Genomic DNA, 23,444 nt, shown 5'->3' with positions numbered 1-23,444 from the left:
AGCTTACTAGATTAATAAAACAGCAAATTTACTTTCAAATGATAGCATGTGTCTGGGTCAATGCACTGTAGCAGGGAAGCAAAACATAATTGTCAAAGATTCATAATTACATTTTTCCTGACTCAAATGACTTAAAATAAAAAGCAACCTATCTTTTTGTTCTTAGTTCTACACACAGATGTTTGAGTAGAGTCCCTTGTGTGCTTGTGCCTTAGTTATCTGTTATTCTAATAGTTCCAACCTATGATCTATCACACTGCAGGCCAGATCCGGTCTGCAGGGTGCTTAGATCTGGCCTGTGGGACCACCCTGGAAACAGCGAAGGACCACCTGCAGTGACTCTGCCAGCAAAAACAGAGCTCAGGATGGCCACCACAGGAGGATTTCCCAAACTACGTTTTCACTGGAAGCTTGGGCCACTGTACCGCCGACACGAGCGACATCAAGCTGACCATACCACCCTGACCACGCCCACCCAGTCCTGAGGTGAAATACAACCTTGATGTAGCCCTCAATGAAATCGAGTTTGATACCCCTCATCTAGAGGCATCAAAGTGTTTACAAGGTTTTGATGAAAATCTAATGACATTTTGGCCCTTCCAAATTTTGCAAGATCATAGGTGGGAAAATGCACATTTTATTTTTGTTAAGAGTCCTTTTGAAGCACTTTGGAGATCACTTATACTTTGGGGGCCACAGGCTGTATGGTCCTGACCTCTGGCTTAGGTAATAATTCCCAAAAGTTAACACTGTTAATGTAGTACCGTAGTTCATATAAAGAAAAGCAATGCTACTTATGAAATCATGAAGATATCTCCCGGATATATTCTATAGCAAGGGTGTCAAACTCAAGGCCCATGGGCCGAATCCAGCCTGCAGGGTGCTTAAATCTGGCCCGTGGGGCTGGACTGGAAATATAGAAGGACCAGCCCGCAGTGCCTCTGGTGGCTAAAACGGGCTGCATACAGTTCCCCCATGCCTCATTTTCATCCTCCGTGGCTTCCTGCAGCACTCTGCCCGGCAAAAATGTGCCCCAAAACAGGCTGAAAATGGGATGAAAAATGGGCTGAAAACAGGCCAAAAAACAGGCCCCCAAAATGGGCTATATGACCCGTTTTCAGCCAGCAGATGTTGCAGAAGGCCATGGAGGGCAAAAATGAGGCACAGGAGGGCCGTTTGTGGACCCCTTTTGGCCAGCAGGGTGGTACAGGAGGCATCTGCCCTGATTCCCTGCCGCTGACCCCACCCCGCAGAGGAGAACTACAATGCTGATCTGGCCCTCAGAGAAATCCAGTTTGACACCCCTTTAACAACTGTTCAAAGTTGCAATGGCCCTGAAAAAAGTTACTTACGATCGATCCTCACACTTATGATCATCACAGAATCCCCACATTCGTCTGATCAAAATTTGAACGCTTGGGTATCGGCCTGCATTTACAATGGTTGCAGTGTCCTGTGGTCATGTGATCTCCATCTGTGACCTTCCAGTTGGCTTCCAACAAGCAAGTCAATGAGGAAATCTGGATTTGTTTAGTGACCATGCGATTAACTTAACAATTGCAGGGATCCATTAAAATGCAGGGATTTGCTTAACAACTATGCAAAAAGATTATGAAATAGGGCACAATTCATTTAGCAACTGTCCTGCTTAGGAAATTCTGGTCCCTATTGTGATCATAAATTGGTCCCTACTTGTTGAGAAGTAGCAATCTCATTTCTGATTATTATTTTTTGATCTTTACTGTATTATTTTAGGAATGGAATCCTATTTTGAAAATCATCCAATTGAGAAATTGGACAATATTGGTAGACATTAACCTGTGGAATCTTTTTACTGGCCTAGAACTGCTGGCACAACCTAGAGATGCATAAAATGCAAGATGATAATTAAATATTATCAAGAGGAAGGCAAGGTGAAGGCAGAGACAAAGGGGACCACAGCTATGAACAGTTTAGGCTTTGTTTGCCTAGTCCTAACATGTCTGCCATCTTTATGATTTTTATTCTGTTTTTATTTTTTCTAGTGTATTTTTCCATTTGCTCATTGAGAGAGCAAGCACTGGAATTAGCAGCCATTTTATTGGCACAGAGGTAGCATAGATTAGGCATAGATGATTGTTCATAGAAAAATGAAAGGCTTCTTGATCCCACAGTTACTTTTGAATGACAGCTCCCCCAAATTTCAATGAAATGCTCTCTTCAAAAATTAAAATCATCTCTTGAATTCCCTATGGTATTTTCTTCATTAAAGGCAAGACTCCACCAAGAAGTTTTCATCAAGAAGCCCCAGTGAAATGAATACATTTGAGCAGCCTGAGTTACGAAGGGTCCATTGTCATAAATCTTCAAACTCTGGCAATTTCCTATGGTTCATAGTAAGATTGTGTCTACTTCCATTAAGACAAGCACCTCCAGCACTAAAAAGACATTTACATTTTTTTCTTTTGTATTTATTTCATTAGATGTGACATCTCCTTAGATCAGTGGTGGCTAACCTTTTTGGACTCCCGTGCCAAAAATTGCGCACACGCTTGCATGCCAGCACCCAGAAGGCAATGCACATGCTCCCCTGAGCATGCACCCCCATGCACCGGGCATCTCTGTGCATGTGCATGAGACCCCCCCTGCATGTCTCTGTAGTTGCGCATGTATCGCACGTGCCCTCCTGCTCCCCCACGCATGCACGCCAGATACCGGACAATCAGCTGTCGGGGGGTAGCACGGCACATGCACAGCAGGGCTCTTCGGGGTGACCTCTCGCATGCTGGCAGAACTGGCTCTGCGTGCCACTTCTGGCACGTGTGCCATAGATTCACCATCACAGCATTAGATAATGCAGCATGTCTCCTCTGTTTCTGCCTAATACAGAAACATGGTGGCTCAGTGACTTAAAAGAGGCCACCAGAGAAGGTCTGTGGTCCAGTGGTATGAACACCACATGATGGAGTGAGTTACTGGCGCTTGGCTCAGTTCCTGCCAACCTAACAGTTTGAAAGCATGTAAATATAAGTAGATAAATGGGTACCACTTCAGTGGGAAGAATGTTTTGCCACTATGCTGTGGTGTGATGTAATGCTGGCCACATGACTGGGCAAAACTTCTTTGGACAGCACTGACTCAATGGTCTACAAATGGAGATGGGTACTGTCCCCTAGAGCTATTACTAACAGAGTCAGTCAAGCCTGCAGAGACTTCTTTACCTGTGCCTAATACATCTTCCATATCCAGATCTCTAAAAAATAATAGTTTGAATTTACACCCCAAAAATGGACTGAATGTGTTAACCCTAATGCATGCTTCGTATACACAACTTTTTTCTTTTACTTTTCATTCAATAAAAAAATACTTCTAAACCACTTAGCAACTGGAGCTTGCCAAGTAATCATTAACACACACATCTCGTGTCTGATGCTGTAAATCATGGGAAGGCAACCAGGTAGCTGTAAAGAATATCACTCCATCCAATCCTAGGCATGATTTCAAATGCCTACTGCAGGCAACCATTTGAGAATCCTGACAAAAGTGACCGGCTTCTTCCCTGTGTCCTGCTTTGTGAAAAAGGAAGAAAGGAAAGAAAGAATGTAATACAGAAAATGAAAAAAGGAAGAAAAGGAAGGAAGGAAAACTTTGGCCATTATTGTCATGTATGAAGGTCAAGTGTCTCCCCAAAGATTGCTGTTGTGAGAACATGGCCATTAAGAAAGAAAAACAATACCCTAACGTTCATTCTTGTACAGTCTTTGTAACTGGTGTTCGACTCGGTATCATTGGACTTAGAAATCAATACATTAAAAGTGGTCATCAACTATTACAACTTACAATGATTCATTTAGCAACTGTTCGAAGTTACAACGGCACTGGAAAAAGTGACTTATAGCTGGTACTTGCATTTACAACCGTCACAGCATCCTCATGGTCACGTGATCAAAATTTGGGTGCTTGGCAATCAATGGTTGCAGCATCCAGTATGAGCCTCTGTGGCGCAGTGGTTAGAGTGCAGTACTGCAAGCTACTTCTGCAGCCAGCTGCCTAGAGTTTGGCAGTTCAAGGTTGACTCAAGGTTGACTCAGCCTTCCATCCTTCCGAGGTGGGTAAAATGAGGACCCAAATTGTTGGGGGCAATATGCTGACTTTATAAACTGCTTAGAGAGGGCTGTAAAGCACTATAAAGCGGTATATAAGTCTAAGTGCTATTGCTATTGCTATCCTGGGGTCATATGATTGCCGTTTACGACCTTGCCAGCCAGCTTCCGACAAGCAAACTAAATGGGGGAAGCCAGATTTGCTTAACAATTGTATTATTAACTTAACAACTGTAAGTGATTTGCTTAACAACCATGGCAAAAAAAAAGATCATAAAATTGGAACTTAACAACTATAAGTGATTTGCTTAACAATTGAAACTCTGGTCTCAATCGTAGTTGTAAGTTGAAGACTACCATTATAGATTGTTAAATCTCTATCTCTCTCTCCCTCCCTCCCTCTGTCTCTCTCTATATATCTACCTACCTACCTATGCAAAAGGTTGTATATATTTTAAACCACAATAGTTTAATAATTCAATTTAGAAAGGGAAAGGAAAAGGAGATAAAACAGGGGGTTAATGTGATTGGAAGAAAAAATGCACATACACTTGTTTATGTTCTCTTACCTTCCAACTACTTTTATGTCAGAGATTGCATAAAAGTGGCGTGTCAAGTGCTGTGGATCCACATATAATTCCCCAGTTGCTGGCCTGAGCAGTCTTATCCTCAAGTCTGTGACAGTAAAGAAATCTCTTAGGTTCTTGGTTGTATCGAGCTGCCCATAGAGAGAAGCCATATTATGAAGCCGAGGCCCAGCAAAAAATGCAAATCTATCCTTAATCTCAAAGTGGAGGATCTTACTGTTGGCCATGTACCCCGTGGAATATTCTTCTGTGCAAATGATTTCTAGGACTGTCTGTTGAGATAAATCCCTCACTGTTTTTGGTTCCATGTTAAAATCATTTAGACAATCTGTAGCATAATATTGGTATGGTTGCCACGTCCGACCATAGTCGAGGGACTTCTCCAGGATCATTAGGTCTGGGCGGCCGGATTCAAAGGTGATGACTATGTTGTCTGTGAGTTCGATGGTTTTGTTCCAATATAGGGTAATGTTCACTTGGAGAGGCTTTGGGTAACCTTTCCAAGTGGTCGATTGCCAAAAGGTATAGGGATGCCTTCCTTCGGCATCAAACATCAGTTCGGGTGGATGTGCCAGTTCGTCAATGGTTGCGTCACACTCATTGCACATGTAGGGATTCCCCTGGAAAGAAGGGGAGAAAAACAGCTGTAAGAAGTATGGTCACCAGGATAAAAAGGTTTCTGAGAGAACAGAGCAACTGGTTTCCAATATCAATAGCCATAGACTTATATACCGCTTCACAATGCTTTACAGCCTTTCTAAGCAGTTTATAGAATCAGCATATTGTCCCCAACAATCTGGGTCCTCATTTTACCGACCTCGGAAGGATGGAAGGCTGAGTCAACCTTGAACCGGTCAGGATCGAACACCTGGCAGTGAGCAGAGTCAGCCTGCAATATTGCATTTTAACCACTGCACCATAGCTCTTACTTATTCAACCTATCAAATAAGAACTGGCCAATTTTGCCTGCTGGAAAGAGCAGTAGTTTAGGTTAGGTTGGAGAAGTTGGCAAAAATGGTAGTTTCCAGTAACCAGAAGGCTTGGTGGCTGAGAATACTGGGAACTGTTCAGTAACATCTGGAAAACCAGCCCACAGAGTTTCCACCTCAATTTCAGTAATTTAAGGCATTATTTGATATACGGAGTATCCTTCCTTATGAAATTAATTTAAAAATGGATGGGCAGGGGGGAAGTTTGCAAAAGCTTCTTCAAAACCAAGTTATATGAACTTATTGGATTCCCTTGCACTTCCCAGAAATCCTTTAACTCTGTAGAGTCTCCCTTTAGCTATACAGAAGGGAAAGACTAAATCGTTCTGAGTTGTCATTGATTTACCCTGGGACTTTTTTTTAAGCCAAGAGTGGGTTCTACCACTGAACCACAGAGTTATAATTCTGGATTTTGGACCTCTTCCTACGGCCAGATTTCAATTCTTAATTGTAATAGAGGCTTTGCAAACACATTATTTCATAAAAGGAAAAGAAAACAATAAAGAGGCCAGAGCTCTTAAAGAACAACAACAATTTGACATTATCACAGATAAAAATAAACTTCACAAAGTTTGAATTTCAAGAAGCATCCAGTTTTCTGCTAGTTAAGTCATCTATGCAAAGTCAACATGCATAGAACCATGTGGAAGAAGTAAGTTTTAAAGTAGCTGAACCATAACGAAGACAGCTTTCTAGACAGCACATCCCCACCTTTATTATTTCATGTTAAACCCTTGTGCTTCTCTACATGAATGAAGTAGAACACTTTTTTCTACACCTATTATTCTTAAATGTTGCTTGTTTCCCAACATTCCTCAAATATTTAGACCATCTGAATTGCCTTTGCAACATGCAAATGGAAATCTGTAAAAATAGATTTTTGTAAAAATATCAATCATTGTGTATGATAACATTCTTAAAGAATTAGGAAAGCAAAGAATGTGGATTTGGGCATAATTTTCAGCTTGTAAACAAAAAAAAAAAAAGAATTCTAGATATATGGGACAAGATATGTTTGAAAAATTAATAGGCTAATTTTTGCTGAAATCTCAAATGTTTCAAAGATATTTACATTGCGTTCAGTGACTGAAAACTGGGCCTCAGCATCCTGGATAGCTTTTGACCCAACCCATGAATATAAAATCCAATTTATGCACAACAATTTTAAAAATCAGATGGTGAAAGGGGAGGAACACCAGGGGTGGGATTCAAACTTTTTAACAACCGGTTCTGTGGGCATGGCTAGGTGGGCATGGTGTGGCCATATGACTAGGTAGATGTGGCTTATTCTTCTTTTCTTTGCAACACTCCTCCCTATTTTTGCCTCCTGGGCCTCAGGTAAGCCTCCTGGTGGGGGGGCATTTTTGCTCCTAGAAGGCTTCCCCGGGGCCCAGGAAGGCAGAAAAATTAGCCTGGGGAGGCCACACTCCATTTTGGGCCTCCTGGGCCTCAGGGAAGCCTTCTGGAGGGGGTGTTTTTGCTCCCAGAAGGCTTCCCCGGGGCCCAGGAAGGCAAAAAATGAGCCAGGGGGACACGCAGCAGCCATACATGGTCCATTTCTGGGCCTCCTGGGTCTCAGGGAGGCCTCCTGGGGTGTTTCTGCTCCCAGAAGGCTTCCCAGGGGCCCAAGAAGGCAAAAAATGGAGCCTGGGTGTGTGTGCAACCCCTTCACTCCATTTTGGGCCTCCTGGGCCTTAGGATTGCCTCCTGGGAGTGGGGTTTGCTCCCAGGAAGCTTCCCTGGGGCCCAGGAAGCAGCAACCCCCCCACTTCCCCCCCATACGCCCCCTTTTGCCTCCTGGGCCTCAGGGAAGTCTCCTGGGTGAAGCAGTAAGACAGTGAGAGGGATCCTGGCACAGCTGATCATCGGAACAGATGATAGTTGGGAGGGGGGAAAAAGAAATACCTTAAGGAGTTACTGGACAGGGGAGAATGCAGTCAGCGATGTTGGGCATACGTGCGATATCATGCATGCATGATAAGGACTGACTGGGAAGGGAGGGGAGGGGCAGGCAGAGATGGGCAGGGCCAACCCCGGGCATGACTTGCTGGTCCTCCAAACTGTGCAGAATCATAACAATCGGTTCCATAGAACTGGTCTGAACCGGTAGAATCCCACTCCTGAGGAACACTCAATTCAGCATTAAAGCACATGTTTCGAATGCAAAAGATAATAGGTTTAATCTTTGGTTTCTGAAAATATAGTTGAGAAAAAACTGTTTTGAAACTCCAGAAAGGTGCTATTCATATAGCAAAATTGGTTATTCTCAGCGTAGAAATCGAATTACTTGGGTTCAGATTCTATTTTACTTTGTTCTCAGATTTCTGACAATAAGAAACTTTCATGAAATCAAAGGCACAGTCCAGCTGTGCTTAAGCACTGATAAATTCTGATTCCAGGAGCAAAAAAAGAATTTATTTTGACAGGATTATCATAGTGTTTCTACCAAATCTAGTTATATCCAGAATCCAATTGTTCCCATCGTCCCTCAGCATTATATCGATGACTATATATTACACTAGCCCAGTGTAGTTATTTTACGGCTGCATTTTTATCCTATTAGACTGGACTTTTCCAATAAAACAAAATGCCCAATTTATTTATTGGAATAAGAATTGTCTAGCCTTGCCACTTGCTTCGACAAAAACCTTTCCACACGCTTGTGCGCTTAGGAAATGCTGATGTTCCGCTCAGTAGGATTTCAAGAGGAAAAATTAATATACCCTGAGCAAGCTGCCTATAATCAACTCACAAACGATGAACAACAATGCAATAACTCTGGATTTGGCTTTAGACATATGCTGTGTTCCTTCACGGAAAGGATATTGCTTATCAGCACAGTTCATATAAACGGTTCCTTCTAACTCAAATGGGCTGGTGCCTATCAAACAGTGTGTGGGAATTCCTTTCTAAAACAAAATGAGTTATACCATCCCCTTTTTCCTTTGTCCCCTTGCTCTAATATATCATTCCTAACAGCGTGCTCTTTACAGATGTCTTTCTTTAAAGATATTTATGCTGTTGTCTACAAATCATTCCGTGGTGCTGCATACTATGAGCTTAGAGACTTGGTCCAGACTTTTGCTCCCATATTAGCTGCTACAGGCTAGCAAGCTACCTTTCTCTCTCCCCCTCCTCCTTGAAATCCCGTAGCTGCTTCTTCAATTTATCAAGGCCAGGTAATCCGCCACCTGATTAGGTAGGTGATGACAACAGCTCAGCCTGGATGGCAGCCTGAGGTGGAAGCTGGAGATATGAACTTCGTGTTTATCTATAATCTCACCAATAAATGGGCAGCTTTTACTGCTCTTCCTCTGTAGGAAGGTGAAAGTGAATTATTCTCCTCTTGACCTTTTCCCACATTAACTTGAGTTGCTGCCACTTTTGCCTTCACTGCAAAAGGCCACCTCATTTGGAGCCTGGGAGTATAGCTTGAGTATGCTGTTCCATGAGCATTACAACCAGCTCAAAATCCTGTCTCTTAAATCATCCGTGTATCAATCAGATCAGCTGTTGCTGGCAGCTCAAATCCAATGGATTACAAACTGTGATGCATGGCTGCAGTTTAATGCCGACTTTGTTAGTGGCAAGCACAGCACAGACTCTGTGACACTTTGAAGAACCCCACAGTCTTACAGATAGATCTGGATGGAAATGAATTTGCTCCATCTTAAGGTATGAGTCAATTGTGAGCCAGCATGTAGGAAATTTAAGACACAGAAAAGTGGAAACTATTTTCCTAAAAAACAATTGCTACCCACCTGCCTTCAATCAAGAACCTGTATACTGCATGAGTCAAAAAGAGGGATGCGAAAATATTTACAGACACCTCACATCTTGAACATAAACTGTTTCAACTCCTTCCCTCAAAATGACACTATAGAGCACTGCACACCAGAACAACTAGACACAAGAAAAGTTTTTCCCCCGAAAGCCATCACTCTGCTAAACAAATAATTCCCTCAACACTGTTCAACTATTGCAAAGTCTGCACTACTATTACTGTTAATCTTCTCATCACTCCTTATCACCCATCCCCTCCCACTTGTGATTGTAGGTCTGTAACTTTGTCGCTTGTATCCTTACGATTTATATTGACTGTTTCCTGGTATGATTTGATTGCTGATTGTAGCCTATGACTGACTGTTAAGTGTTGTACGTTATGATTCTTGATTCTTAATGAATGTATCTTTCTTTTATGCATACTGAGAGTATTTACACCAAGACAAATTCCTTACATGTCCAATCACACTTGGCCAATAAAATATACTATTCTATTCTATATTCTCATTTCACCCCATAACAACAATTCTGTGAGTTTGGCTAGACAGAGAGCCCCAAATTATGAAAGAGATTCTGTGGCTGAAGATGGACTTAAACCTGTTTCCCCAGAACATCCTGAAATGAACGGGAAATATGAATGAAGGGGATTCTATCTATCTATCTATCTATCTATCTATCTATCTATCTATCTATCTATCTATCTATCATCTATCTATCTACCTACCTACCTACCTACCTACCTTGTTGGAAAAACTTTTTCTTTCCATGGAATTCAAGATTACTTGAAAGGAAATCATGGTTTCAAATGCCTTGCCTGCACTGCTAAAAGAATCTCTAAAGGCCATTGACAATGTCTCTGTGAATAACAGATGTTGCACATAAGAATTAAAGGCAATATATTTACTTAACTACTGCACTTGAGATGCACAATTTTATTGCCTTATGCTGTAACTGTGCCAGTGGACACATTTGTAATTTGGAGAGGGTCTTATGGAAAGTCACAGCATGATTAATTCATTTAATTTTTATTTTATTAATTCTATTTATATGACCACCTCTCTCATCATAGGAATTCTGCGCATCTAACATTTAAAATACAAATACAGACAACATAAAACAGCATCTGCGGTACATCAATTTGCTGCAAGTAAACAACTTAATGGGTTATAACTTACAGTTTGAATTCCATATCTGGAAACAGATCCAGGTTTTCAACGCTTTGAGAAAATTTAGCAGAGTTGGGGCCTGCTAAACTCGGGGGAAATGTTGTTCCAAAGGGCAGGCACTGTACCAAAAAGAACACATTTCTGGTCCAGAAAGATGCCACTTTTTTAACTAACGAGACCCTTGGCTTGTTTCTACATGGGGCAGATAGAGATAATTGGTCCCACAAATAACCTGGCCCCACGCCATGCAGCCAACTCTTACCCCACATGAGAATACCATGCTGGGGATCCAGGAATTAAGGCACAGTTTCTACATTTAAATAATAGAGCCTTTTTGTATGTGAATCGGAAAGATTGACGTGTATATGGGCTTGTATTGCTGTGACACTTGTGTCATTGTTTTAACAAACAGTTAGTTTCAGCAGACGTCTCTGTTCCTTTCACGTGAACATTTCAAAGAATTCCAGCTATCTAGAAACATTTGTCTGTTGTTGTCATAATGTGGAAAAACTACAAAACATGATGCTATGAAGAATGATTAACGGAGCTTACTATGTTTAGCCTTAGGAAGAGAAGTATAAGAGGGAAACATGGTACAGTCTTCCAATATGTCATACAGCAGGAAAAAAAATGGACAGCCAGTTTTTGGGGGCGACATGAAGATTCCTGAAATGGGCTAGGGGTTGGACTAGATCATCCTCAATATCCCATCCAACACTACGACTCTGTGAATTGTGAATCTACCCTTTCTTTATTTGTCCAGACATGCATTCTATTACCACTTTTTCTCTACAATTTGTATTTGTTTTTCTTATGTTATCTTTCTTCGCATTGCCTTTCCTTAACTGCATTTCTCTTTACATTATTTGTAAGGGTGGTTTTGGTGTATTTTGATTTAGAAAAGAATACGTATAATAGGAAAATACAAATAAAAAACCCCCACTGATGGATTCTTTTTCAGGAAACATTCCCAAATTAAGGGTAGTGATTGTGGCAACATCTCTGGAAGATGTTGCATTTCCCCTGTTTTTCAGACCTGAGAAGTCAAAATGTTGTATACTGAGCAATTAAATGCAGTTTCCTTAACTGCATGGCAAGAAACTCCTTTAATTACTGTGAATTCATTTTATATCTGAGAGACAAAATTGTAATACAATTAATCTTTCCTTTTCCCACTAATTACTACCATATGTCTTACCCCTTCCTTCCTTGGGGTTTCAAACCTTTTCAATCACCCTGTAGTGCAGGGGTGTCAAACTCGTGTCATCACATCGACATCATGTGATGTATCGGGACTTTTTTCTCATTCGCTAAACTGGGCGGGGGCGTGGCCAGCATGTGACGCATGCAGTCCATGGGCTGCAAGTTTGACAACCCTGCTCTAGTGGGTGATCCTACATTGCTAATAATGGCTTCTACCCTTCTCACTTAAACAAGTCATTGCAAATACATACACACACACACACACTCAAACACACTACAGAATATTAGTGAATTCTGCCTTCTCTACTAATGATTGTGCCTGATTGAGGACCTATCTAATTAAAGAAATAACATTTCTCATTTGTTTTTATATTTTTATTTCAGCAACTCAAGTTGACATATATAATGCACCCACCTCCTTTATTTTCCGTTATAAAAACAACTTTGTGAGATAGGATGGGCTGAGAAGGAATTACTAGCCCAAAGTTAGCCTACAAGTTTTCACTACTGAAGTTCAACTAGAACCTGGTGTTTCTTTTTTGCATTCTTAATCCAAGACTACAACATATACATCACTAGCTTTCTCAGTAAAATTGCTACACTAGTAACAGAAACACTATCAGGAATTAACAATTTTGTTGTGTTATAAAGTCTTTCTCTGTCCCTATTTTAAAAATATGGTTCATTATTTCAAAGGAAAGTATACAAGTATTAAATGACTAAGATACATTAAAGGCAAAGTTTTAATTCTCACTGATTCTGCAAGAGATATACAGGACTTGAAACACGAGACTTAAAAGCATGACATTTAAGGCAGACTATTGTCTGTGTAGACAAGCTGGTGACCTTCTGATAGTTACAATGCACATAGGTCCTTTCAGTGGTCATGTTTGTACAGACTAACAATAATGAAGTACCAATAGAAGAGACCACAGCGCACCAACTAAGTAAAGCCTTCCAAAATATCTTAAGTAAAAGCAAAAGACCCAGTTGCACAAGAAGAAAAAACAGAAGTCATCTACAACATACAATGTAAGGATGTAACAGCTACTATGTAGGACAGAGAAGCAGAAGACTAGCAGTCAGAAGACATGATGAAAGCTCCTTAATTTCACAACACATGGATAGACCCAACCATAGTTTCAAATGGGAGTCTGTGAGCATTCTAGACCAAGCTAAATCCAAAACTGCAAGGGAATTCCTGTAAATTGGGAATTGCACAAATCAGTCATCAACAGGTACATAGAGATAGACAACATTTACGTACCATTAAAAAGAGGCAATGAAAAAGCTGATAAGGAAACAAAAAGACAGAACACCTCCTTGCCAGCAATCAGTGCCCATATAAGTAGGGATTAACACCAGGAGTAACACCAGACAAGCAGTAAACAACAGCCTAAAAGACACATCTCAGAATTCCTGAAAGTAGAGTTGCTGTGATTTTTTTTTTTGTTAAAAAAGTTATCCAGATAAAATCACATGCTGAAAAAGCAATATGACTTTGAAATGGACAATCTAGATTGCATGCTGTTATGTCTCCTAAAAATGCTGCTACCTCCACCGCAGCAACAGAATGGCACAGGCAGAAACTAGAAAGAGTATTAACTATCTGATTGGGAAGAAATTGGCTGACCTTTTTGATCTCTGGAGAGATCAGCTGAAGTCCCAGGAATCCCATGGTAGGATATAATAATCTGCCTACCTTGCCCTGAGAAATTTTCAGGGGAAAAAAATTACGAAAAGGCGTAGCAGGAGTAATTACAATAGGAGTAGCAGGCAAAGCATAGATCAAGAGCATGGGCAGAGAAAATAGCTACGGCAGGATTGTGGAAATGGCATTAAGCTGAAATAAATCCCTTTGCTCCTCAATGACCAGGAAAGGTTTCCATATATATCAAGACACATGTTCCCTGGATAGTATAATGTGCAGCAAGCACAAAAGACCCAGCACAAAATTTAGAACAGTAATAACCTTTCCCTTTCTACTTTAAGGAATCCTAGCTCTTGTAACCACATACGTATAAAGCAGCATCCATTTAGAGGACAATCCATAGCAGACTTGCTTTAGAAGCAATCAAAACCTAAGGGTCGTTATGGGATTAAGGTCTTTGGCACCAGATTCAGATGTGCTCTCTGTTACTGATGCTATAAGCAGCAGCAACAGCAATTTGGGAACTTCCATAGTGATTTGAGATTACCCAACTTGATGGCCTGATGATCCCAGTGCAGGCTGTGCTAACCTTGGCCTTGAATGGACATTGCAGCCTATTTCCAATGTAGTTAGGAAACTCCAGCATAGGATTTTGGCATGTTTCAGATCCATTTTGGATACAGAGACATGGTCTCTTTAGGTTCATCTTGAAACAGCTGTGTGTTTGTATTTACACATGTGCATGCACAACCCCATTTGTGATATTAAAGACAAAAATTGAATCCCCATGTTCTAAAGCCAAATAGAATTATATCAACTGTGATTAGTTAAACAAATTAAACTGTGATTAGCTAATCAAACCAAGTACCCTGCCTGACAGAATTGATAGCATAGAATCACTCATGCACTCAATAGAAAAACGCTTAGCAACGCGTTTTGAAACAATTATACAAGAAAGCCTAATTTCTCTTGAAAAAAAAAAATACAGCACTGATAAGCGACTACCTATCAGCTCAAAAACAAATCCCAACCCAACAACCACTACCACAACTACTACCTCAACTACAATCATAACTACAACCAAAAATAACCACCAAACCACAAATAATTACTATCCCATCAAATAATTCCACAAATGATATCTCCTTACTCATCAGAGACACCATTGAACGTGATCAGAAACATCCAAATGCCATCTTATTTGGTCTTGAAGACACCAACGAATCAGATGACATCACCAAAGTTCGTAATATCATAAGCAACTCAAATACAACAAACATCTTTCCTGAAGATATCATTGAAGTAACCAGAGATGGCCCTGAGTCCAAATACAATGATGGCTCGGTGGCCCCAAAGTTTAGTAGAGTTGTTTGCAAAAATGAGTCCAGCAAATGCATATTCATTCATACAATAAATGCCATTGCAAAAACCAATCCCAACCACAAAAAACTTCGCTCAAGACCAGACTTATCCATACTGCAAAGAATCCACTCCCGTGAACTCCGCAAGGAACTCAAAAGACATCTAGACAACAGAGACTATTACCACACTGATTGTATCAAAAGTAAGTCACACAACCCACAACTCCACATCCAACCTCACCCCATCCAATCCGACATCACTCAAAATGAGGCACGCACACCCCTAACTACCGCAATTCCAACTGCAACTGGCTTTAAATGCAAGTTACTCAATGCAAGAAGCCTTGTAAATAAAATACCTGAATTTCTCCTCTTACTAAATATGGCTAAATTCGACTTCCTAATTTGTCTGTGAAACATGGCTCAACGCATCTCTCCCTGACTCCATTACCACAGTAAGAGACTATCATGTTGTGAAATCCGTAGAGGAGATGGTGTTGCTATATTCTATAAAAAGTCCTTACATCTAAAAAACATCCAAGTTATCCAAGAGTTTGCTCTTCCTGAGACCATCGTCTGTGAACTGTCCTTAAATATCACATTTTGATTCTTACTACGTTACAGAACCCCTGATTAACATGTAAACAAGCTAAATTCACTACTAACATGGGCAACATCCTGCCCACACACTTTTATCTTTCTTGGTGACTTCAATCTACCTCACATTAACTGGACCCTAAATGAATGTAAAACTGAACCCATACAATGCTGTAACAAACCTGGGACTGGAACAACTGAACCCATACTTCTACAATGCTGTAACAAACCTGGGACTGGAACAACTAGTAACCAACAATACTAGACTTAACAACTGCCTCGATCTCATCTTCTGCAATAGTTTGAATTCAATTTATGAAATACAAATTAAAGAACCCTTTTCCAACAGTGACCACAGCATGATTGACTTTTGTCTCAACATATCTCCACACAAAAATCAACACAATGATGTGATCCCCAATTATAATTTCAAAAAAGGGCAACTATGATCTTATAGACAACAATCTCTCATCCCTTGATTGGCAATTTCTATTCACGGGATGCAATACTGTTGAAGAACATTACAATATATTTTCATTAGGTTAAAAGAGTCATCAAAACATAGTTATGAATACATGGATACATATAAGAAAAATAAAAGAAACAATAGGACAGGGATGGTAGGCACGATGGTGCGCTTATGCACACCCCCTATAGACCTCTTAGGAAAGGGGATGAGGTCAATAGTAGAAAGTCTAAGGTTAAATTTTTTGGGTTTGGGGAACCACAGAGTCAGGTAGAGTGTTCCAGATATTGACCACTCTGTTGCTGGACTTGTATTTCCTACAATCAAGTTTGGTGCGATTAACCTTGAGTTTGTATCTATTGTTTGCTCTTGTGTTGTTATGTTGAAGCGGAAGTATTCATTGACAGGTAGAACATTGAAATGTATGATTTTATATACTATACTTAGATCGGACTGAAGGCGGCATAGTTCTAGGTTTTCTAGGTCTAGAATTTCAAATCTGGTGGCATAAGGTATTCTGCAATGAGTAGAGGAGTGGAGAACTCTTCTTGTGAAATATTTCTGGACTTTCTCAACTGTGTTAATATCAGATATGTAATGTGGGTTCTAGACTGATGAGCTGTATTTGAGTGTTGGTCTAGAAAATGTTTTGTATGCTCTAGTTAGTAGTGTAATATTACCAGAGAAAAAGCTTCATAAGATTAGGTTAACAACTCTTAATGTTTTTTTTGGCTATGTAGTTACAGTGGGCTCTAGCAGTTAGATCATTAGAGATGAGTACTCAAGATCCTTGACAGAGTTTGGATCATCAACAAGATCTTGACTATTCAACCTGTATTTTATTTTGTTTTTTTTTTGCCAATATGTAAGATATTTATTTGTTGAGATTTGAAGTTGCCATTTGTTTGACCATTCTGACACATAGTCGGAGTCTTTTTGAAGGTTAGCAGCATTGTCAGTGGTTTTGAATAGCTTTACATGTCAGCGAAAAGAATGCAGTTGCTCTGAATTTAATCACAGGGGTTATTTATTTAGAGTATGAAGAGAGTTGGTCCTAGAACACTGCCTTGGGGGACACCACTGTTGACAGGTACAGGATTTGATAGGACACTCCCATTTTTGATCATTTGTTGTCTGTTTGACAGGAATGCTTCTATCCAGTTATGCAGGTGTCCAGAGATACCATAAGACCTTAGTTTTAAGAGTAGTTTGTTGTGTACCACTGAATCAAAGGCTTTACAGAAGTCTATGTAGACTGTGTCTATTGTTTTGCCCTGATTGAGTTATGTAGTCCATATGTTTTTGCAGTGTAAGAGTTGCAGATTGCAGGATAGTTTTTTTCTGAAACCAAATTGTTTATTAGAGAGTAGGTTGTTTGTCTCTATGTGGAGGATGATGGATTGGTTAATAATTGATTCCATGACTTTACAGGTGACACAGCATAAGGAGATAATGTAATTTTCAACTAGGCTGGGGTCTCCCTTTTTGAAGATGGGGATGACCATGGCTTGTGACCATAGTTTTGGCAAGGAACTGGTCCTGAAAGATTTTTCAAAGATTATGCTTAGAGGTTCTGCTATGGCAGTGGATAGCTTTTTAAAGAAGTAGGCACATATTCCATCCGGTCTAATAGATAGAGATGGTTCTAGATTGCTTAGTGCTTTTTCAACATTGTCTTCTGTAAAATCGATATGTATTAGATCATTGTAATTTTCTGTGGTTCAGCTAGGAAATACTGGACATGATCCATTGCTGTTTACAAATACTGAGCCAAAGAATGTGGTAAAGCGGTTGGCTTTTATGGTGTCATCATTGCAGTCTTTACCATTAGGTCCTATCAGGGGTGGGATGGACCTTGAGTCTTTTAGTTTGTTGTTTACAAAATTGTAGAAAGCACGGGTGGAATTGGTGCGTAGAAGGATTTCCTCTTATTTAATGTGATAATTGGTGCATTCAGTCTTTATCTGGTGGCATAAATTTTTGTATCAGCTTTTGAAGTTGGCAACGTGACCAGATTTGTTTTTCCACCAAAGTGATCTCTTTTTGGATTGAAGCTTCCTTATTGTTATGGGTAGTCTGTTTTTTCTGGGTTTTGGAGTTGTTATTGGTACATATAGTTTTACTTACACCTATTATCTTGTAAGCAATTGACAAACTAAATAAATAAATAAATAAATAAAATAAAATAAAATTAGAAAACACTATCTGGGGATCTGACAACCAGAAGGCAAACCACCAACATTCTCTATCTCGCTCCCCACCTGCTTTCTGTCCACTCAAAGAAATGTTACAATGCATCAGTGTCAATATTATTGCCTATTAAATAGAATGCACACCCATCATAGCATGGGGAATATGCCTCCAGGTTTGCCTTCCTAGTTAGGCAATCAGCTTCATCTATGATGCAGGAGAAAAAAAATAGGTCAACCAAATACATGATGCTTGACCCTAAGAGTATCAAGGTAACCCAAGGTAACCCCTTCCCCCTAACATAAGTTGTTTGATGCTGCAATCTCATTATGCCTAACAATACAGCCAATTATGTTTATACATAAAGTATAATTTAAATATCCAGTTTTGGTGATATATGGAAGATGACTGACCTAAACAACAGGTTTATCCTTCATCCGAATTCATTCTGCACAGTCATTTCACTAACAGAACATTACAGAAATTAGAATGTAAGCAAATCCCTTCAAACAATGACTACAGATAAAGCAGAGAAATAAGTCAAGCCATTCAACTTGGTTTTATCATGCTGTTTTATAGGTTAATGGTCTGGTGATTACCGAGAGAAAGAAAAATGAGAACTTAGGCAGAAGAAAATAGGCAGAAATCCCAGTCTTGCTTAATAAAAGAAATGTTCAGAGTTGTTGAAAGAGTAAGAATTTAAAACAGATCTGAGCTGTGAAAGAAAAAAAATGGGGGCAGATAAATTTTTCTAGGAAATATTTAACATAATATGCTACATGTTCCTGAAAACTGTTCTGGTAATTGCATGACATGTTTGTCAGCCTTCTTCTCCTTCTTAATAACTTTTAGGTATCATGAGTTCAACTCATCGGTAGTCCTTGACATACAACCACAACTGAGCACAAAATTTATGTTGCTAAGTGAGACAGTTCTTAAATGAGTTTTTCCCTGTGTTGCTACCTTTCTTGAAGGTAGTGAATCATTGCAGTAACACAGCAGCTTAGTAACATGACTTTAAATGAATCTGGCTTTCCCAGATTGTCAGAAAGTCTCAAACGGTGACCACATGGGACAATCTGGGACATAGCAATCGTCATAAATACGAACCAATTGCCAAGCATGTGAATCTTGATCAACTGACCATGGGGATGCTGCAGCAGTCATAAGTCACATTTTTCAGTGCCGTTGTAACTTTGAACCATAATTAAATGAATGATCGTACGTCAAAGATTACCTGTACTAATGTTTGGTCCTAAACAGTTATCACCAAAAAGATAAAATATGGATTGTAACCTTGTGATGCAATGAAGTGGTGTCACATTCAAGTATGTCAGGGAGAGACTCTGTCAGGTTTCCAAGTGATGAAATCCATTTATAAAGAAAAGAGCAAAGTCCGCCTTCCACAACAATTTCTTTTATTTAGGAAAGCATCTAATTGGCAAAGTCTGCTGTAATTCCGGATCTGACGCAACCCGGAATTACATAATATTGGAAATTAGAAACAGCCCCCAAAAGTCACATTCCCCAATAGAAGTAAATCAACGTTGCCTGGTGTCATCAATCTCCACCTCCAAGTCTCAGCAGCGTCAGTTTTGTTCCCACAGGAAGGAGAACCACCTAGCTTAAACAACCCTCACTATTTCCACTCCTCCCACCTTAGGAATGTGGCAAGTCTGAACCCACCCATCCCCCCGTAACCAGCAAAGAGAAAGAAAGAAAAGGAATATATAATAGGGCTCAATAAAATGGCTATATATATGTCAGTTTTGGGCTTGACACCAAGTGTTACCAAATGTGATATATTCCCTTATCCTCCAACAAATGCAAATGCATAAAAACCAACCCTGCTACTGAATATCAAATGTCCATCTTTACCAAACTTTTGCCATTCATCATAGTTAAAAAAATCACACTGAGTTGGGGGAAGAGGAACCCCACTTGACAATCTGAGAATAGCTACCAAACAATGTGTTTTCAGCCTATTTAACTGCTTTGTTCTCCTCTAGTTTCTGCTTTTACAGCTATTGCTGATAACTTACTTGCAGCATAGAAGTAGATCAAATATATAGATGTCCTTGTTGTAGTCAGACTAAATTTATACACATTCTGAGTTTATTTTAAAACCACTTTTTCTGAAGTGGAATCTGGTGCACAATAAATTGACTTTTCAAGATACCAGTAAATTCTAATGAACCGAAACACAATAAACACAACACTAAACCAAACACTTCACAAGGACATAACAAAACCAACTGTTAATTATATTTATATCCTATTAAAATGAATAGGCCACATACTTCTTTGACATAAATCCGTTCAAGTTACACAAATAAAATTAGATATCTTGTTTAACCCTTTGTATGACCTAAGAAAGCAAGATTCAACCAGAATTAGACAAGCTAGTCACCACTTAACTGTGTGTCAGCCCTAGGAGGCAGACCGGACCTAGAAGTAGACTATGGAAAACGATAAGATGTCTGAGACATTTTTGAAGTTCGCCCTCATTATTTGGACTTAAGCAAAATTACCCTTTTAGTTTCTTTGATAACAGATCTTTCTTTTCCCCCCTGTCCTCTTTACTTTCTATACTGTACAATGTTTTACTTGCCCAGTATGTCTTGGTTTCCTACGATCTCTTGCTACTGGTTGTCCTTGCTATGGATTAGATGTTCAACATCTGGAATGTATCCAATTGCTTATCCATAACCTAGAACAGCTCACTGTCAAGGGAAGAAAAAGCCTTTATTTCTGAGAAATAATTAAAGGAAAATCTTCTCTCTTCTAATTTTATATCCTGATCTAATCCTGTCCTTCTGATGTGTAGGTCAGCATTGGGCAGATTCTGAGGTTCCCCAAATGACACGATGGCTGACTGACATATTGGAAACACACCCATATCTTCAGCTCTTCCAGACTGCAAACAGGTATATGTCTCTCAGACATGTCCCATTAAATGTTTGACAAATCACATGGGGTTGATTTTTTAAGTTCTATTCCCAGTGCCTTTTGGTGCCTCCAGTGAACGCACCCACGGCTCTTCTTTTCTTGTCCAGTATACAAGCCCTACACTGTACAGGGGCATTAAAGCCAGTGGATGACTTCACTCTCTCTGTGGGTGCACATATTAAAATAGAATTTTGTTGCAGTCTGCCAAAATGTTTCACTAAATTGCTGACTTCTCCAAGTGTGATGAGGCAAAAATAATAACATCATAATGTTATTGGTGGCAACGTGCTAATTAATAGCAGCCCCAATCACACCCAGAGGTGCTGTGAAATAACACACATACTCTTTAGAATGTGGTAATGCAGAGGATGGGTGACAGGACAAAATTCCACATTTTTCGTTATTAATAGTTGGCAAAAGTACTTTGAAGCTTTCTCTTCAGTTACTTAGATATCTTTTGAATATTATTTTGAAGAGCATTATTTGAATATTATTTTTTTCCATTTGGTCCAGTTTCAGAGTTGCTAGGAGAAAATCTTCAGTTATGATCTGCTTGAGGCTGCCTGTTGGTCAAAATAATTAGCTCCAGAGCTCAAGTGTTAGATATCACTTGCAGAGGAAAAAAGCATTTTGTTCTGGCAAGCTGAGAAATGTCTGTTCCATTATTACATTCATTTAGGAATTAGACACATTAAGGAGGATTAACACAAAGGCATTAAAAAATGTAATCAATCCTTCTAGCAAAGATCCTTTTTGTACTCTTCAACTGTCACCCGGATTGTCAACACACTTCCTGAGTAACAAGTCAAATGGATTTTCATTGAATTTTTATTTTTTAAGATGTAGTTGACTTGTGAAGGGAAAAACAACAACAACAGTAGCCTTTCCAGAAATCTGTATCTTTACACAAAAGACTTCCTTAAAATAAGATGTATAGCAAACAGCAATGATTGGTGAGTGGAAATAGGTGATCTCCACCAAGATTATTTTTTTCCCCTTCATATTTTTTTTTGGCATCCTCATCTCAGACTTCTGGTGTTATTGCTTCATGTAATTGCAGCCCCACAGTCCAAATACATTCCAAATTTCTTCAAGTCTTCCATGGAGATGTTTCCCGCTTACGGAAACAGGAAGTAGAAGAACCATTTCACTGATTTCTCCAGAGGAGAACTGCATTGGCAGCTTGTTGCTCATTTGGAAATATTTACAGGGCCTATAACAAGTGCTGTTCCTGTGTTCTGCATATGAAAGAAGAGAGAATGGAGGCTGCCAACCCCAAAAAGGAATGGATAATGATTTGCAGAAAATTCTGCCGAGGATCCATTTTCTGGGCGTTAAGAAAAACAAATTGATCTGAAACGATCTCTAAAGATACACCCACAGCTTTGTCTTTAGCTCAATATTGCTCACTAAGCTTGACTTAAAATTAAAAATAAGCTGTGTTGAAGCCCAGAGAATCTCTTTGTCCATTTGGCTCAGAGGGTAATGAGGCAGAAATGATTTCTTTCATACAAACAAAACATAAAAACATAAAACCATCTTTCAATTATATACATATAGTGTGTCGGTTGGTTACAATCTTTTGTGCTATCCTTTTTTTACCATTACTCACAAGTTATATAAATTCTCACCTTATCGATCTAGATTGTGCTTATATAATATCAATTATTAAACATTCATTTGACTATTTTTCCATCATTTTATACGAGATATTCTAATTTTCATTATGATTTAATCTTATACATTCATCCTATGGTTATATATTTTATACTGTATTCTATATCAATCTATTAACTTTTATTGTAAGGCTTACTAGTCTATTTCTTTACCATGTCTTTTTATCTAACCATTGATAAAATAAATCCCATATCATATAAAAGTGTTTATCCTCCTGTTCTCTAATTTCAAATGTCAATTTACTCATTTCGGCACAGTCCATGTTTTTCTTAATAATTTCCTCCTGCATAGGTATTTTTTCATTTTTCCAGTTCTTAACAAATACAATTCTAGCCGCTGTTAAAACATTTACAATCAAATATTTCAATCCTTTACGATATATTTCTGGTATAATTCCCAATAAAAATATCTCAGGTTTAAAGTCTATATGTTGTTTTGTCATTTTTTTCCAACCATGTGTGGATTATTGTTGTAAAAAATAAAAACTTTGTTTTTTAAAAAAAGAAATTATTTCTTTCATTCTCCATCTTTTCCCCAATACCTCAACTTCCTTCCCTTTATTTGAAGTTCTATTCATGTGGTCAATAAGGAAGGTAGATGAGTGAATAGGTTGAGGAAAGCATAACAGATGACTTAACTTGTCTCCTAGTCCAGCAATGGGTTTAAGACTCAATTTAGCACCTTCATTCTTATTAATTTCACTCCAATTTCTCCATATTTAATGGGAATATCTAGAGCAGACT

At 39.2% G+C, this 23,444-nt stretch overlaps 1 protein-coding gene across 8 annotated transcripts in view; it reads right to left on the bottom strand.

Annotated features, from left to right (window-relative positions):
* NTNG1 (netrin G1) overlaps positions 1 to 23,444 on the bottom strand; it is a 261,099-nt gene that overhangs the window by 147,257 nt on the left and 90,398 nt on the right. For all 8 annotated transcript variants that reach the window (XM_087930280.1, XM_087930276.1, XM_087930275.1 and 5 more), the window contains one exon: positions 4,652 to 5,289. In XM_087930280.1, the coding sequence (XP_087786406.1) occupies positions 4,652 to 5,289 (638 nt within the window). The remainder of the gene's footprint in view (positions 1 to 4,651; positions 5,290 to 23,444) is intronic.

Source organism: Pseudonaja textilis, chromosome 3 (assembly GCF_049901715.1).
Source record: "Pseudonaja textilis isolate UNSWEBS1 chromosome 3, rPseTex1.2, whole genome shotgun sequence".
Taxonomy (NCBI): Eukaryota; Metazoa; Chordata; class Lepidosauria; order Squamata; family Elapidae; genus Pseudonaja; species Pseudonaja textilis.
The sequence above is the reverse complement of the archived record's forward strand: the minus strand, read 5'-3'. Positions and strand labels throughout refer to the sequence as shown.